This window comes from Lemur catta, chromosome 18 (assembly GCF_020740605.2).
Source record: "Lemur catta isolate mLemCat1 chromosome 18, mLemCat1.pri, whole genome shotgun sequence".
NCBI classification, from domain to species: domain Eukaryota; kingdom Metazoa; phylum Chordata; class Mammalia; order Primates; family Lemuridae; genus Lemur; species Lemur catta.
Window position 1 is genome coordinate 9,650,661 of NC_059145.1, and position 17,357 is coordinate 9,668,017.

General features: G+C 55.2%; 1 protein-coding gene across 1 annotated transcript; it reads left to right on the forward strand.

Moving 5' to 3' along the window:
* The first annotated feature begins 434 nt into the window (after window positions 1-434).
* Window positions 435-17,305, forward strand: OXTR (oxytocin receptor). Its single transcript, XM_045530679.1, has 2 exons — window positions 435-1,490; window positions 16,650-17,305. Exons 1-2 carry the CDS (start codon window positions 572-574, stop codon window positions 16,895-16,897), a joined length of 1,167 nt encoding a protein of 388 aa, XP_045386635.1. The 5' UTR covers window positions 435-571; the 3' UTR covers window positions 16,898-17,305.
* The last annotated feature ends 52 nt before the right edge of the window (window positions 17,306-17,357 follow it).

Here is a 17,357-nt window from a genome sequence, read left to right on the forward strand (position 1 = left end):
CTGAGCCAGTACATGGACTAAGGTTTATTAGGAGAGGGGCTGGCTTGGGGGTCCCACGGGAGATGGACGTGCTGAGGGTGCTGGGAGGGGTAGGTAGTTTGGGAATCCCCAGGGGAGGTGGGGGGTTTTGGAGCCCCAATCCTGGAGGAAAGTGGCTAATTCTGACGCTCCCCCTCCCCCATTGGAAGCTGCTGAACATCTCAGGGAACTGGCGCCGGTGTAGACGATTCCCGCTCATTTGCAGCCGCCGGAGGAGGAGGAGGTAACTCAAATGGGGATTTCTGGGGTGGCGACCGAGCAACCCGCGGTCGGCGGTTGTGCCCCGAGTCCCAGATGACTCCGGGTTCCCAGGAAGGAGACAAGTGCGCCCCCCGCGCGTCGTTAGAGAAACACGGCGGTTTTCTCACCGCCGCCCTGGTTTGTTTCAGGCTGGGACCCAGCAGATCCGTCCGCGGAGTCCCCCGGAGTGAGCCCGGGGCGCCCCCCAGGCCCGCCCTGCCCGTGCGTCGGGCCCCGCCCCGCGGCACCGCGGCTTAAAGGACTCGGAGCCGGGCGCGCCGCGCGGCCGGGCATGGAGGGCGCGCTCGCAGCCAACTGGAGCGCCGGGGCGGTCAACGCGAGCGCGGCGCCGCCGGGGGCAGAAGGCAACCGCACCGCCGGGCCGCCGCGGCGCAACGAGGCCCTGGCGCGCGTGGAGGTGGCGGTGCTGTGTCTCATCCTCTTCCTGGCGCTGAGCGGCAACGCGTGCGTGCTGCTGGCGCTGCGCACCACGCGCCACAAGCACTCGCGCCTCTTCTTCTTCATGAAGCACCTGAGCATCGCCGACCTGGTGGTGGCCGTGTTCCAGGTGCTGCCCCAGCTGCTGTGGGACATCACCTTCCGCTTCTACGGGCCCGACCTGCTGTGCCGCCTGGTCAAGTACCTGCAGGTGGTGGGCATGTTCGCCTCCACCTACCTGCTGCTGCTCATGTCGCTCGACCGCTGCCTGGCCATCTGCCAGCCGCTGCGCACGCTGCGCCGCCGCACCGACCGCCTGGCGGTGCTCGCCACGTGGCTCGGCTGCCTGGTGGCCAGCGCGCCGCAGGTGCACATCTTCTCGCTGCGCGAGGTGGCCGACGGCGTCTTCGACTGCTGGGCGGTCTTCATCCAGCCCTGGGGACCCAAGGCCTACATCACGTGGATCACGCTGGCCGTCTACATCGTGCCGGTCATCGTGCTCGCCGCCTGCTACGGCCTCATCAGCTTCAAGATTTGGCAGAACCTGCGCCTCAAGACGGCGGCAGCGGCGGCGGCTGAGGCTCCCGAGGGCGCGGCGGCTGGCGGGGGTCGGGTGGCCCTGGCGCGTGTCAGCAGCGTCAAGCTCATCTCCAAGGCCAAGATCCGAACGGTCAAGATGACCTTCATCATCGTGCTGGCCTTCATCGTGTGTTGGACGCCTTTCTTCTTCGTGCAGATGTGGAGCGTCTGGGATGCGGACGCGCCCAAGGAAGGTACGGAGGGGTGGGAAACCGCGTGCAGGAAGCGCCAGGAGGGCTCGTCCCGCTGCCTCTGCACGTCCAGGGTTCTGGGGGCTTGGTGGGGGATAAGTGGGTTTGGAATCCCACAGAGCTGGGTTTGAGTCACTGCTCCATCATCCTTTGGCCAAGCCACTTTGGGCAGGCAACCTCCCTGAGCCTCGGCTTTCTCTTCTGTAAAATGGCAATAATGATAAAAGTACCAACTCTCACCAGGCAGTAGGGAAATGAAATGAGAAAACGCTCGTTAAGTCCTTAGCACAGTCCCGGGGCTGCATGCGGGGTGGCTATGATGGACCAGGAAGCAGATTGAAGTGACCCCTTTTTCCCAAGTGGTCCGTGAGTGGTGGGGGTAAGTTTCAAACCCCGGCTCAAGCTCCTTCCACTTTAAGTTCACTTTAAGTTGAACTTCCACTTTAAGTTCAAGACTCACCTTGAAGCCCAGAGGTCTGGTTTGGATAAGGGCAGCCTTGGGGAAACGGGTGGTTTTGTCTAACCGAGCACCCAGAAGGTGCCCAGCTGGGTGCTGAGGGGGAGGTGGAGACCAATCCCTGAGCCCCTCCTCCCGTGGAGGTCACGAGCTTAGAGATGGAGAGGTGAGTACTGCAGGGGACTGAGGGCTGGTTCAGGCTGGGGGTGCCCAGGTCTGAAACTTTGCTTCCTTTTGAGGAAAAGAAAAGAGAGCTGAGATGCCATTCAGTTTTGACCCGGAGGCTGGGTGATTTCTGTAGATCGGGGACACGCCTTCCCCCGTGCAGAACTGCTGAGGACAGGGCGGAGGGTGGGGCTGTTGTCCATTCTTGGCCTGTGTCAGCAGCCCAGGAGGAGGGGGAAGGGGGTGGTTTAGGGGCGGGAGCTTGGGGAACAGAGGCACCCTGGGGCTCTGAGCAGTGGCTGGTGCTGGGCAGCTGCCCCAGGGCGTGGAGCACCAGGCAGCTCCCCTGACTCCCCCAGTTCCAGTAGCTCATTTGGAAAGAGCAGGAGGGGTGATCATTGGTGGCGAATGGCGTCCACCTTTCTGTTTGTAGATAAGCACATAACACATGCCGGGGTGCTGGGGACCTCGAATGCCTGTAAGGAAAGACCAAGGGATTTGCTTTCACCCTTTCTGTGCTCCAGACACTGAAGCGTCCTGTTCTGGATGTGATCTCTGCTGCTCCCAAGTCTCAATACACACATCCCGTATGTGAGGGCTGAAACCTCAGTGCAGGCGTCATTCGGTTTCCTGACTTTGCTTTGGTCCTTTCCAGAAACCACAGACTCCTGGCTTTGCCGAGCCCTCCCGGTTAGCTCCACGTTTGCCATAGTGGCCAGGATACTTGTCATTCAATATTTATTGGACGCCTGCGATATGCCAGCCCCCTGGGTGGTACAGCGTGAGGACTCAGCAGAGCCAGTTTGACCCCACCCTGCAGCCGCTGGTCACTCCTTGCAGAGGGGAGGCACGTGCACCAAGTCACTCAGCAAGTCGCAGGCAGAGCAGCACCTGGAGCTGGGGGTTCCTGTGCCAGGCTCCCGTGAAGGGCAGATGGCTAGGAAGCTGGCTGGGCAAAAGCTAGCAGGGGAAGTTTATAAATAAGGCATCAGGCCATGTCTATTCCCTGGGTGGGATGAGAAGAGACCAGCCCCAGGTCTTGAGGAGCTCAAACGCCAAGTGTTGAGGAAGCAAGACCAGCACCCCTTAGAGTAGGTGCTGGGAAGACGTGGGGTCTAGTCCTCCCTCCAGCCTTTGTCACCTGGGGGATGTTGGGTGAGGGATCCCTTGTACCCCTTCAGCCTGAGTGTCTCGCTTTCGGAAAAAGGATGTTTCAGCATTCAGTTCTCTCAGCAGGCATTCTCCCTCCTCTCTCTTTGGGGTCTCCTTGCCCCTCTCCTTCATTTCTTGAGTCCCTGGTGACCTTCCTCCCTCCTTCTCCTGCCGCGCCCCTCCTGTGGACCCCTCACCTGCACTCTGCTTTCTCCTTTGTCTCCCCCTAAAGAACGAGGGTGTGTGGTCAACACACATGTGATCACAGAGTGAAGTGCAGGTCTTTTCTAAAATCACATCAACAGTTCATTTTTCTGTCTTAAAAGCAAAGCAAAACAGAGAGAGAGAGAGATCCCAGCTGAAGGGGAGTACAGAGGCCTTTCAGGGCTGTGTGGTCCTCTAAGGGCTTTCCTGCGGGCGAGACCTTTAAGAACCTCAGGTCCTAGTTCCCTTTGTGCCTTTGCTGCTTTACTAATTCACAGGGAAGGGTGGGTGTCACGTGAAAACCAGGGCTTCTCTTGGTCCTCCTCGGCATTCTGTCCCGGGTGCTGAGAAGAGTCCAAACGCAGACCAGTGGGAATTCTTGACGCTGCTGCAGCCAGTACCCTCCCCCCCCACCCCGCCCACCCCAGGAATATGGCCGGGAGCAGGAGCCCAGTCCAGAGGCGAGAGTCTCATCCCGCACGGAACTGCGGATTTGGGCTTTGGCCACCAGGCTGGCCAAATTGTGCCAGAGCCTCAGGGCTGCAGGGTCAGAGTGGACGTGGGCTCAGCTGGAGCGCACGCCCTGTGCCCACTTGGCCTTCATTCGGATAAGTGCAAGTAGCAATCAGCAAGGATGGTGTTTCCGGTCACTTTGGAGATGGCACTCAATCTGGAGGCCATCAGCAAGTGTTAAGGAAGGAATAAACGAGAAACACACTTGAGCTACTTGAGAAATTTTGATCAGAAAAGTGGAATTAATGCACAGCCTGCACTTTCCTCTCCAAGAGGAACGGAATGTACAAGAGATGCAAAAATATCTAGATCAGGGCCCCTTACTCTGCTCATCCGTCAGGAGCCAAAACTTGGAAGTGCAGGGAGCCGGCGGCTAACGGCGTGATGCCACCCAGGCAGGGCTGTGGGCAGAGCAGGCTCCCGGGGGACAGAGCACTGGGACAGGTGGGGTCTCTTCCTGCCAATGACTTCAGCATGGAAACCTCGGGGAGGACGGGGGCTTAGCCGATGGGCACCAGCCAAGGCTGACAGAGTGGGTGGGGACAGACTTGCTGGGACAATAGTGATCACGATAATATTATTAATATTAATAAAGTGTGTGTATAGGTGAGCTGCGTGTGTGGTTCCTCTTCATAGGCACCAAGGCAAAGGGGAAAGCTTTCAATTTTAATATTTCCATTGTTCAGAAGAAAAAACCAAGAGGAACGTCTGTGTAATGTGATGAAGTCCACTCCTCCAAGCAGCCGGGTGCTGCTGAGCCCTGATCTGGTGAGGCTGGTGAGACCCCCCAAGCAGGTTCGACAAACCCTGCACATCTTCTTCCAGCCAGAGACGTGGCACCAGGCTTTCCCTGGGAACCGGTGGAGTCTGCTCTGCAGCTGGTCCCAGGGATGCGGACCCTTCGAAGGAGGAGTTAGGTGGGGAGGGGTGTGCTTGTTCTTCAAGGCTTGGCTGGTGCAGGCTGGGAGAAGGAGCGTGATTTGGAGTCTGCGTTCCTCGTCTTCCCTTCCAGCATCTCTGGCAAAATGCCCAGTCCAGAGGATGAGCCGGGACAGGAGAGGGGACAGGCTGGCCCAGGGTGGGGCCCGCTGCCTGTGTACACGAGAGGGTGACTGGCTCCTGTGTCTTCCCCATCCTCAGATGCCCAGGAGCTAGAGGAGAAGCCTTTGGATGAAAAAAACAAGCAAACTCACACTTCATAGCTGAGCCGTTTTCGTCTTTCAGGGTTCTTTTCTCTCAAACTCGCCAGTTTCACTGGAATGAGCAAATGCCCACAGAGAACAGGGTGGGCTCTCCACTGCGTGGGGCTGCTAGAGGACCAAGGGGTCTAGCCGGCTGGCCAGGACACCGTAGACTCCCACGTCACACATGCAGGGGAAATGCAGGGGCGCTGGAGTCACGACGCTGGCCTGCGTTTGGAGCCTGCTCTGCCACTTTCTCCTGTGTGTCCTTGAGCAAGTCGTTTCACCTCTCTGAGCCTCACCTACCTCCTCTGTACGGCGAGGGTGGCACAGCCTACCTCGTGGTCTGAGCCAGGGCACCTAGGGGCTACATGATCAATAGCACTCGTTTCTCCCTGCCCCACTCTACTTTTTAAAAGCTTCGCTTGAATTCTTGGGATTGGTTCTGAGAATCTCAGCAGTTATTCCTGATGGGGGAGATGGAGATTTGTCTTTTGAGCCTGGGTGGAGGGAGTGGGGTGGAAGCAGAGCCTAGTGCACAATAGGTGGTGTGACCAGGGAGGTTGGGATCTGGGGGAGAAGCTTGTTAAGGCTTGAGAGGTGGACTGTGAGCCCTGTCACAGCAGGGCCACTGCCTGTCCAGTTCGCTGGTGTGTGCCCAGTGTCTGGCACAGGCTGGGCACCTGTCCATAGCTCAGCTGATACTTGTCAAATTCTAGGAAGATGGGAGGAGGCAGGTGCACGAGACAGGCCAGGGATGGGCGTGAAGAGCTGGACTCAGGAGGAATAAGCACTTTCTAAGTAACCCTCCAACAATAGCACTAGCAGCCTGGCAAGGAAGTGAGCACCCCATTACTGGAGGCAACCAAACACCTCTCAGGGGATTGGACCAGGAGGAGGGTTGAAATGCACAGAAGGCCTAGTTTTAAGTGTTTCCCCCTCTGTAGAATGAACTTCCCAGCCCCTCCCTATTTCCAGGGAACTGAGGTCCCTCCAGCTTGTGGGGGACCATGGACACTGTGCCCAAGGTGTGGGGGGCCAGGCACCTTGGAGGGCTTGGTCTTCCGGTGACCCAGTGACATGGAGAGCATGGGGGAGGCTGGACAGGAGGAACTTGGCAGGTTATTCACTCCGGACCATGAAGAGCCCTCAAGCGTGGCTCTTCTGGTATAAATTGTAATTAGACAGGCAGTTAATGGCCACGCTCTTGTCTGATTAAGCAATTGTGAGTTCTTTTATGTTCTTGGCTAATCCTAATGTTTTTCCGTTGGGTTTCTGCCCCAAGGTGACTTCACTTCCCCTCCACGCCAAAGGTTTGATAAATGACAGCAAACAAAAAAAATCTGTTTGGTGAGGTTTTGCTACATATTTTTCCAGTTTGATGGCTGTCTGGGTGGGTCGGGGGAGGGGCCAGGAGGGGAGGAAGGGGTTGTGGAAGCCTCGGATCAGGTGGGCTGGTGGCCCTGCTGCAGCCTGCTCTCTGCAGTCTGGGTCAGGCCTGTGGCCAGGGTTGGGCATGCCTTGTGTGGCCCAAGGGGCCGGTCCCCATGGTGACCCCACCACCTTGCCCTGGCAATTCCTGGAAGCAAAGGGAGCCCCACAGGGTTCACTTCCAGGGGCTGGCATGGGGAAGGGGGCGGGGCTGGGGCTCACCTATATTCTGCCAGATCCGACCCATCGGGCCCCGCCTGTCAGAGCCCCAGACCCGGAGACAGCATTGGGAAGTAGCAAGAGTCCCCCTCAGAGCCTTGGTCTTGTTGCCATCTGTGTGATTTGGGGCGTGTCTCTTGCTGGTCGCTGGGCCTTAGTCCATCCCATCTGAGCAATGGGGCTGCATCTCATGGTGGAGCTGGACACCCTCTGTGGGCGTCAGAGGAGCAATAGCTGCACTTGGATGAATGCCCACTGTGACAGACCTGTGCCTCGGCCGCCTCTGATCCTTGCCCAAATGCAGCAAGGTAAAGGACCAGCAGACCTTTGCTACAGATGAGGAAACTGAGGCTCAGAAAGGCATGACCTGCTCAGAACCATGTTGAGTAAGTAGCAGAGCTGGGATTTGAACCCAGGCCATCTCATGCCCGAGACTGACATACAGCATTACACTTCCCTCCCCTGGCCAGCGATTTTCCAAGAGTGGTCCACACCCTTGGTGTCCTGGGTGCTGTCCCAGACCCACTGAATCAGAGCCCTCCCCTCTCTGGCCCCAGTGTCCCGAGGACAGCTTGGGCTCTTCCCGCAACGCCTACGTCCGGGTACACGCCTGCTGATGCCACCGCCCTGTCCACTCTGGGTTTAGTGCCACGTCCCTCGGACTCCTCTCCATGTCCACCACGGATTCTGCCATCTTAGCTGCAACACACGCCTCCTGTTGGCACTTTGCCTTCTCTTTCCGTTATCACCTTTGTTGAGAGCACGATTTTTCAACTTTGGCACTATTGACATTTTTGGCTAGATAATCTTTGGTGTGTGTGTGTGTCGGGGGTGGGACTGTTCTGTGCATTATAGGATGTTTAGCAGCATCCCTGGCCTCTACCTACTGCATGCCACTAGCAGCTCCTTGCCAGTTATGGCCACCAAAAATGTCCCCAGACATTGCCAAATGTCCTCCCAGGGGCAAAATCGCCCCTGGTTGAGAACCACTGGTTTGGACCCACTGTATAGGCCTGGCCTGAACTAATACCCCAAATATGAGTACCCCCTTGTTACCTCTGCCCTGGGCTCTGGCCGACCTGCCTAGTGTACCCCCAGCCAGGTCTGACGACTTGCCACTTCCCACAAGTTCCTGTGGCCTTGCTGCCTTTGCACCTATGCTAATACTGTTCCTGCCTCAGGAATGCCCACCCCAGTCTCTTCTGTGCAGAGTCATCCTTTGGAGCCCAAGTTCTGTGCTTGTGCTGTTTTGTGACACAACTCCAGGGGATGCCTTTTATCTCATGGTCTGTGAGAATGGTGCTCCTAGGAGCTGTGCAGTGCACAGCCCAAACACCTGGACATGGCAGCCTCATCCAGGACCCCTTTCATGAAGCCCTCCATTTCCCCAGTTTGGGGGTCTCCTTCCTCCTCTGAATGCTCATGCATTCATTCTATGCACAGCTATGGGGTGTCTCTAGGGGGTCCTGTCCACACAACCTCTGCTTTGCTCTGTCAATCCTCCAGTGAGGAGCGTTGGCAAGGAGCCCTCCCCGGTCCCTCATGCTCCCGCGGCCAGCTGCTGGCATTATTCAACACAGGATGGCCCAGCCAAGGTTGCTCACAGAGTGCTGGGTACACCCACAGACATCTGGGAGAGACATCCCCAGTTTCTGCCGGGCCAGTGTCAGGGCCTTATGTGTCCAGGTGTGTCCAGGTGGAGCAGCAGCGCCGACTCTGGGCAGGCGGCTGACCCTGCGTGCGGCTCAGTTTTCTGGGGTTCGGAATAGGGCTTGGGTTGTGTGGGGGGGAGGGTGGAATGTGCCACTGCTGCAGTGCCGGCACACGGTGAGAGCCCAGGGAGATGTTTGCTTTTAAAAAAAGAGAAATTTCAGTACGTATCAGGGTCCTGGGGCGAGGCGGTGCGGGTGGGGGTGGGCAGAGCTGCGGCGAGCGCAGGACTAGCGTGCAGCAAAGGGGCTGCAGGTGCAGCTGGACAGGTGCGGGGCCAGGACTGCTGGGAACGAGAGCGTGACGAGGGGGCGGAGGCAGTGGGAGGCGAGGGGCGAGGTTCTAGCTCTGGTTTGGAGGTGCCCCGAATCGGGCCCTTGCTTGAGAGCGGGTGAGGAGGTGTGGCCACGTGGTCCTCAACATCCTGATGCCTTATTGCTGTGCTCCTAGTTCCTGGCCGCTGAGGGGCAGCCTCTGCCAGCGCCCCCTTTTGTGCGCGGCCGGCGCGGGCGCTTCCTGCCCTTTCGCCAGCTGCCTCGGCCGGGAGCCTCTGCCCTCCGTGGCCACGCTCAGGCCTTCACGGTCACTCTTGCTCATCCTGTTTCTCTCCCTTTCTCTCCACCTGACCTCGACATTGAGCGTGAACTTAATTTTCCTAGGGGGAATTGCATTTGAGTCCAGTCACCTGTTAGGAGGCCGTGTCCTGTCGCCAAGCGGGGAAATTGCCTTTCTGCCTTTCCAGCGTGTCGGGGATGCTGGCTGATTTATCAGGACTTCCCGTCTGCTAATTTCATGCTTCAGTTCAAACCAGACCCTTATTGAACTCTTCCTATTTTCTAGTCTCTCTGCTGGCAGCCAGGGACAGAGCTACAGATGAGACACCGTCCCCAGCCAAGGAGTATAGAAACAATAATGGTAATACGATGGGATAATGCTGTCACAGAGGTATTTGCAAGTGCTGTGAGTGCTGTGAGGAGGCATTGGTTGAGTCTACCTCCCTGGGAAAAATCCAGGAGGTTTTCAGAGAGGAAGTAACCTTTAAAAAGGGTTTTGAAGGATGAGTAGGAGCTTGCTGTGCAAAGAAGCTGCCATGTTGAGATCATTGGCCAGTTACTTCATTATCTTCCCCTTATTCTCCATTTATATGATTTAAGCCTATTGGAAAGATGCTTCTTAAACTTTAATGTTTGTGATTTAGATTCTGGTCTAGCAGGTCTGGAGTGGGGCATACGGAGCCTGCATTGTTGACACACGTACAGGAGATGCCCAGGTGGTGCCCGTGCAGCCTGCTGTTACCTGCACTCTGAGTAGTAAGGCTTTGACATATTACCTCTTTGACCAAGCCCCGCTGTTTTGCCTTTACACGTGGCCCAAATTGGCTAAAGGGCTCTGTTGTTCCCTGAAGGGTGGGGAAGGGATGGGGAAGGGTGGGCGTTCGCAGGAAGCCCTGGCCTGTGTTCTCGCAGACCGTGTTTGTTCCTCGGGCCCGGCCCGGTGCGTCCAGCACGCCCACCAGGTGGGAGCGGTGCCACGGCAGAAGCCCCTTCCCGGTTCTGTAGCCACAAATGTCCTCTCCGTCCTGACCTCACGGTGCACGGGGTGACCCCACCTCAAAGAAGGCACCTGTAGTGTATGTTGGGACTCAGTTTTTCTATAAGTATGCATTAAAAGTCATTTTTTTTTCTTTAAAAAAAGGCTTTCCATACCTGCCAAATGCCCACACAGTCCCGTAGGAATGAGGGGGTCACACCCGGGTTCCTGGTACTCCCGGGGAGGCCTTGGACCAGGAGATTGGTTTTTTGAGTGAGGGCCTCTCACCAGGTGGACGGGCTTGACTTGACCCAGATGAGACCAGCCACGTGGCTAATCTGGGCCTTCAGCGCTGGGCAGAGGGAGTGCCAGAGCTTGGGGCTAGAGGAAGGCCAGGCTGGGAAGGGTGAAGGCTTCGTGCCTGCAGCCCTCGCCACCCCCCGCCATGAATCATGCTGGGGAAATACAGAGTTCACTCTGCCTCCCAGGGGCAGAACCACCAGAGGAGTTTGCTTTTGGTGTGTGGCCATTTCCACTTGTGTCCACTGCTTGGCACGTAAGAGCCCCTACCGGAAGATCACCCCCAGTCCCCAGTCCGTGCCCACAGCCCCTCCCCCACAGACTGCACCCAGTTAACAGTGCCCTAGTCTTAGTCTCTCTTTCTCACCAAGTGTTTGGAAATCCCTCGAGGGCAGGGACTTGATGGGTCCACGGAAGTCCCCAGCACCTACTCGGTGAAGGTGTAAGGAAAGGATGGAGGAAGCTCTGACTCTTGCTCCTCCATGGAGTGCTGTCAGCAGGGCTCCCTTTCCCCTCCCTTCCTGGCAAGGATTGGAGGGAGGGAGCAGGTTTGAAGCACTCAAGGTTCAGTCACAGGGAGTGTGATTTTTATGGCAGGTAAGTGGAAGAGATGTGATTAGAACTGGCTCTTCCAGGAAGGACCCTAAAATCCTCCTCCTGCCGTCTGTAGTAGCAGCCTTCTCTTTTGGATTTCTTAAGTCAGTGGCAGAATAAGTTTTCCTAAAATGGACTATCTTTCTTTTGGATGGATTCCTTTCTTGTTACGTAATGCAACCCCAGCACTCTGGATTTTTATTTTATTTCATTTTTTCGTAAACACATAAAATACAAGGTCCTGCTGTGTTGTGCAGGCCAGAGTGCAGTGGTGTCATCATAGCTCACTGCAGCCTCACGTTCTTGGGCTCAAGTGATCCTCCTGCCTCAGCCTCCCTCTGAGTAGCTGGGACTACAGGCACACGCCACTACACCCAGCTAAGTTTTTAAATTTTTTGTAGAGATGGGGTCTCGCTATATTGCCCAGGCTGGTCTTGAACTCCTGGCCCTTCCTTCCCACCCTGGAGCCAGTGATTCTCATGGCTGGGGCTCCCTCTGCGAACAGCTTCCCCTCCTAACCCCAGAGAAGGTATGGCTGCAGACTCAGCCTTTCTGGGCCAGGTCCGTACTGGCTTTGGGGTCTTCCTCTCCTTTGCACTGACTTCATTGTGGCTCCACTTCGTGGAAAAGCTGACGAGAGGCCAGTCTTCAGGGAAGCTGGAGTGAAGGCGGGGGCCTGGGCTTTGTGTTTCCCCCGAGTGGCCACTGGGTGTGGCAGCCCCCTCTGGCCAGAGGAATGCCCCGGGAGGAATTCTGCTGCAGCACTCCGCAGCCAGCCCCCTGGCAGCTGGGGGATGAGTGCCTGGTCCTGCAGGGCTGGGGGCACCACCACGCCCACCATGAACCTGCTGGACTCAACTCGAAGGCAGCGACTGTGTCTACTTGCCCTTTTCAATCTGTGCCCCTGGAGGACTGCCTGCCCGGTAGGCAAGTGTGTTTTGAAAGAAGACAGCAACACGGCCAGGCTTTCAGTGTGGAAGAACACCCGCAACGTGGCCAGGCTCTAGAACTTCAAGCTGGAATGCGGGTGAGCAGGAAGGAGAGAGGACGACTGCACAGGTGCTGGGAGCCCGCGGCAGCCGGGGGGTCCAGGCTGGCATGGGAGCTGAAACAGATCCTAGCACTTGGCCACTGACCCAGTACCTAAAATCTCCAGGGTAAGAGCAGATGTGTCCAGGACCCCAAGTAAGAGAGAAAGACAGGGGCGTTCTTATCTAAGGCTAGTCCATTATTTGTCTCAGGTCCCCACTGACTTTGTGGAGCCCAGACACCCCCACTCTGCCCTCCCCAAAGATGGCCCGACTTTCAGTCTGTTTAAACCCATCAGAAAATTGTAAGCTGGCTGAGAAGGGCAGATTGCTCTGAAGGCTGCCCTGGTAGTGGGGCCGTTGGAGCCAGCACAAGAATCTACAAGTAAGTTGGGCTTCTTGGCTCCGCAGTCTGGCCCAGGAGCCATGCTAGACAGACGCTGTCATACGGCAGTGAAGCTCGCGGAAGTGCAGCCCGCGGGCCCTGTGTTGTGTGCCGCACCCGGGGCTGCGCCAGGCTCTGCCACGCACCCCAGCCCGGGAGCGGCACCTCCCCTTTGTTCCACACGCGTGGTACTCACTGTCTTATTGATTAGAAAAATAATTTTCCACATTTACACATCATTGTGGTAACGATGATGGCTGAACTGTGTTAAGTGTTTGCTGTTACCGAGTGCCAGGAGTCGTGGACAGCACTTGGTGTCCCGGGAAGGTAAGTAAGCTTCGCGACAATTCTGTGAAGAAGCTCTTTTATTATTCCCATTTCACAGATGGAGAAACAGGTTAAGAGAGGCCAGGTGACTCGTGCAAGAGTCACAGCTGCAAAGGGGCAGAGGCGGGGTTTGTGTCCAGGTCTGCGAGGCTCGGAAGCGAAGGCGCCACCCCTTCTGCTGACTGTGGTCGGGGTGACCCGATCTGAGCTGGCCCTGGGATCTGCCCTCCACCTTCTGGGCCCTTTCCCACTTGCTTTTTAAATTATTGTTATTTATATCATTAAAATAAGTTTCTTTATTTTCTTGTTTACCCCGGCCTGCTTCAGAGGGAAGGCCACTTGCTTTTTAATGTCTGTGCCACCTACAGCCATCTAGATCAGGGATTGGCTAACTTATTCTGTAAAAGGACCTGGCAGTAATATTTTAGGCTTGTAGAGCATAAGGTCTCTGAAACAACTGCTCAACTCTGCCCTTGCAGTGCAAAAGCAGCCACAGACCTTATGTGAATGAATGGGCAGGCCTGTGTCCCAATAAAACTTTATTAACAAAAACAGGCAGCTGGCAACGTTTAGCTGGTGGGCTGTGGTTTGCTGATCGCTGGTCTAGGCCAGGAGACACTTGTGCCAGGAGGGATGGTACCCTCATAAGAGGCATTGTTTCCCCTCCCAGGTGTGCTTGGGGTGCAGAGGACCACCAGCAGGGAGTGGGCAGTGCCTCCTCTCAGTGGGGGACCACATTGGCTGTGGGAACAGAAGGTGGCTCTCTGTTTCTCAAATCATACCGTGAGGGCGACTGCCCAGCTAGCCTGTATTTTTGCTTTAGGGCTAAGAGGACTCACTACTTGGAACCAACCTGACGTGAGAATGCTAACCTATTTTTAACAAGAATCAGACTTCATTGCTTTTAGATAGGAACACGGAGTGACTTCCTGTGTGCCCCTCGGGAAGTCACTCTCCCTCTCTGAGCTTCACTTTCCTCATCTATAAAATGAAGATAATGCTGCTTTGAAAACTGTTCTGGGCAGGCTTTCGTGGTGATTACGATGGTCAACGATGCTGGCATTGTCACATGCTCCCTTAGAAATGGCATTGTGAAATGCAAGAACAATATTTCCCGTGCTTTGTTCTGTTCTGGCTACTCTATAATCCTGTGAGGCCTTTGTAGTCACCAAAAGCGGCAATGTTGTGGCCTAAACAAGATACGGTCAGTGCAGAAAGCAGGTTGAAGTGGAATCAGTCACTCACCTGCTCAGAAACCATCAGTGGCTCCCTATCACCCATGAAGTGCAGACTCAGCCTGGATTCCTTCTCCCCAGCCTGGTTCTACACCATCTTTCCAGTCTCTTCTCTCATGAAACTCCCCTTCCCACCTCTTGTGCTCCTGGCAGTCCCCGAGTGATCTTAGACACTCTCCACCATGGGCCTTGTTCCTGCTGCTTCTGCCCTTTGAAACGTCCTCCATAGTCCTTGCTTTTTATGCCCAAATATTTCTCCTCCCTGTTGATGGGAAAGCCTTGAAATTCCTAGTCTTTGGGTGACCAGGATGTTGCCAAAAAAAAAGCTAAGTGTGCCCTTAGCGCTGTGGGCTCCCCCCGGAGCCGGGCCAGGCTGGTCATTCGTGCTGTGGCCGCCAGGTGGGAGCAGAGGCGCTGGCCAGACCCCCCCCACCTGACTGGCCTCCCGAGGCAGAAAGCCTTGTGCGGCTACTTAAGAATTCATTAGCTATTTCTTTTTTTGTTGTTGACATTTCTGTAGGTTTTTTTTTTTTTAATTTTATTTAAAGTAGGATAAAAAAGTTAAAAGATCCAAATGTAAAGGGTGAGACAAATAGCTTAAATGAACAGAGAAAGATTTTACCATATAACATCTACATGGAGAGCAGACCTGGTACCTTTCTGTCCGGTGTGAACTTCATTCCTGGCCTTTCTTCCTGCCCCATTTCATAGCTCTGCATACCTGCTCACTCCCCCTTGTGGCTCATTGTTTACTTCTTGATGCCTTTTCAAATTTTGACTTTTATATGTTCATTTTGCCTCTTTTATGAATTTGAAGACATTGTATTTTAGTCTTGGGGGTGATTTTTAATTTTGTTGGTGAAATATTTCAACAATTTCTAAACTTAAGTTGATCTTCTTATCCATTAATATCAAAGAAAATTTTTAAGAAACGTTTTTATTAAAAGGAAGGGATTCAGTAGTATTGGCTTTTTTTTTCTTTTTCTTTTCCTCTTTTCCCTTCTTTATTATTTTAGTTCTAAGATTAGATTCCCTTCCTTTGCTTTCTAAAAATTCTCTTTTGCAAGAATTTTGTTTTTTGTCGGCCGTAACTTGCTTTTGTTCCAACAGGTGCACCAATTAATTAGACCCGTGGTTCTTAAAAACTTGAGAGTGTGTCAGGATTTCAACAGATCTCAGGATTTCAACAGATCACTGACCCCATGCCCAGAGGGTCTGATTCCGCAGATCTGGGGTGGGGCCTGAGAGTTCGCATTTACAAATTCCAAGTGATACCGCTGCTCTGGGGGCCCCACCTTGAGAACCGCTCCCTTAGATTTACCAACAGCTGCCCTTTTCCGCTTGGTGCTTGGAGACTTTGCTGACAGACATCTTTGTTCTCTCCACGGATGGCTGCTCTGGGTCTCACAGCTCTCTCGCATGCCTGGTAAAGAGTCCCTCCCTGGATTTAACTCTTGAATTCTGGAGTTATTTTTTGAAAAATTTTGCAGGGAAGACAGAAGACTGGCAGGTTTGCCTGGCTTTCACTCGTAAGGATATGGCTGAACAGAATTCTTGGTTGTGTTGTTTTCCTTGTGGGTCTCTGGGGAAGTGGCCTGGCCTCATCTGTGACCAAGGAGACATCTGGTTGGGCAGATTTAAGGCCACTGAAAGAAACCCAGATTGTTTCCCTCTGCTTAGACATACCTAAGATTGAGACTTTTTTATTCCCCCCCTTGAAGCTTAAATTTTTGACAAGCAATATCTTGAAGTTGATTTCTGATCATTAATTTTGCCTGAAACTCCATGAGTCCTCAGTATGGTAGCTTTTACCCAGTGCCTCAGCTAATTTCCGTGTCACTTTTTTTCCTGGGTAAGTCTTACTGTCACACTGAAGCGCTGCTCTTAGGAGCATCTTCACAGAAGCACTTTCAGTTTGCTCAGCCCTGAAGACACTGTCCACTTTCATGCCATTGTGCCTTTGCCTGGGCCATCCCTTCTGCCTGGAGTATCCTTCCTCCTCCCCTGCCCAGGACGCCACCAGCGTCCTCAGGAACCAGCTCTGAGCCCCTTTCCTGGGGCTGGCCGTGAATCTCTCCCAGAGTGGTACCTCCGTGTGTTCCCACCCAGCCCCCGCATCGTGGTGTTTCTCACTGTGTTTATTCTTGTGTCCTCAGTGTCTAGCCTGGTGCCTCTCACAGCCACCATTCACTGGGCACTTACTATGTACCAGGCGCTCTTTAATCCTTGCGGCATTCCTGGGAGGGCTGGGCACTCTCATCATCCCCATTTAAGGATTAGGAAACCCAGGCTTCTTGGGACTTAAAGTGCGTAGCTGCCGGTGGGGCTGGAATGCAAGCTAGGTGTGGTGGCTTCCAGATGCCCGGCTGCTAGAACTTGAAGTCCTAGGCGCCCAGCGCTTGCTGGGTGAGTGATGCGTGAACAGGTGGCCCTGACGTGTACAGCTCCTGCCGAGGGGGGCAGCCACAGGTGGGCTTCTGATGAGAAAAAGGCGGGGGCAGGTGCAGGGCTGGGCTGAGCCTGGAAGGGCTGGGGGGACAGGCTGAGGGCGTGCCCAGGCTGTGGAAGGAAGGTGCACTCTGCCTGTTGAGGACCTCGTCTTGTGACGAGGATGTGGTGCTTGGACAAAGCTATTGCTCAGGACACCGTGGCTGGGTCAGACAGGGCTGGGAGCTGGTCCGGTACTGACGCCCTGTTGCCTGTCTCTCCCCACCCCACCCTGCCCCCTCAGCGTCGGCCTTCATCATCGCCATGCTGCTGGCCAGCCTCAACAGCTGCTGCAACCCCTGGATCTACATGCTCTTCACGGGCCACCTCTTCCACGAACTCGTGCAGCGCTTCCTCTGCTGCTCCTCCAGCCACCTGAAGGGCAGCCGGCCGGGAGAGACCAGCTTCAGCAAAAAGAGCAACTCGTCCTCCTTTGTCCTGAGCCGTCGCAGCTCCAGCCAGAGGAGCTGCTCCCAGCCAACCATGGCGTGACCTGTGCCAGGGCTGCCCCCTGAGGCGCAGGTTGTGCTGGCTTGGATGGTCCGCCCCTTGGTGGCGCTGTATGTATATAAGTTGCCCATCCGTTTGTGTCCCTCCGCACCTGGGGGTGGCTTAGGTAGAGTGGGAAGTGGTCTCCGTGGTGGAAGATACAGGTGACTCAGCCAGCACATAATCCCCCGGGGCCCCCTGGGCTCCCACACGTACTTCTGTCTACCTGTGACCCCCCTGCTACCCTGGGCAATGGGTGGGTTATTTTTTCCCCCTGGACCTGTAATGTCACTTCACTGTCTTTTTACTCCTTTATTCTGGGATCTTGTGAAAGGTGGTAAAATAAGATTGGGGACCAACTGGGTCAGGAATCCCAGTATTCTGGGCTTGGGGTAAGGAGTGGGAATGGGATCTCTGCGGGGGAGGGTGGCGCCTTTGCTTTGAGTGGGCAACTCTTAGTGCC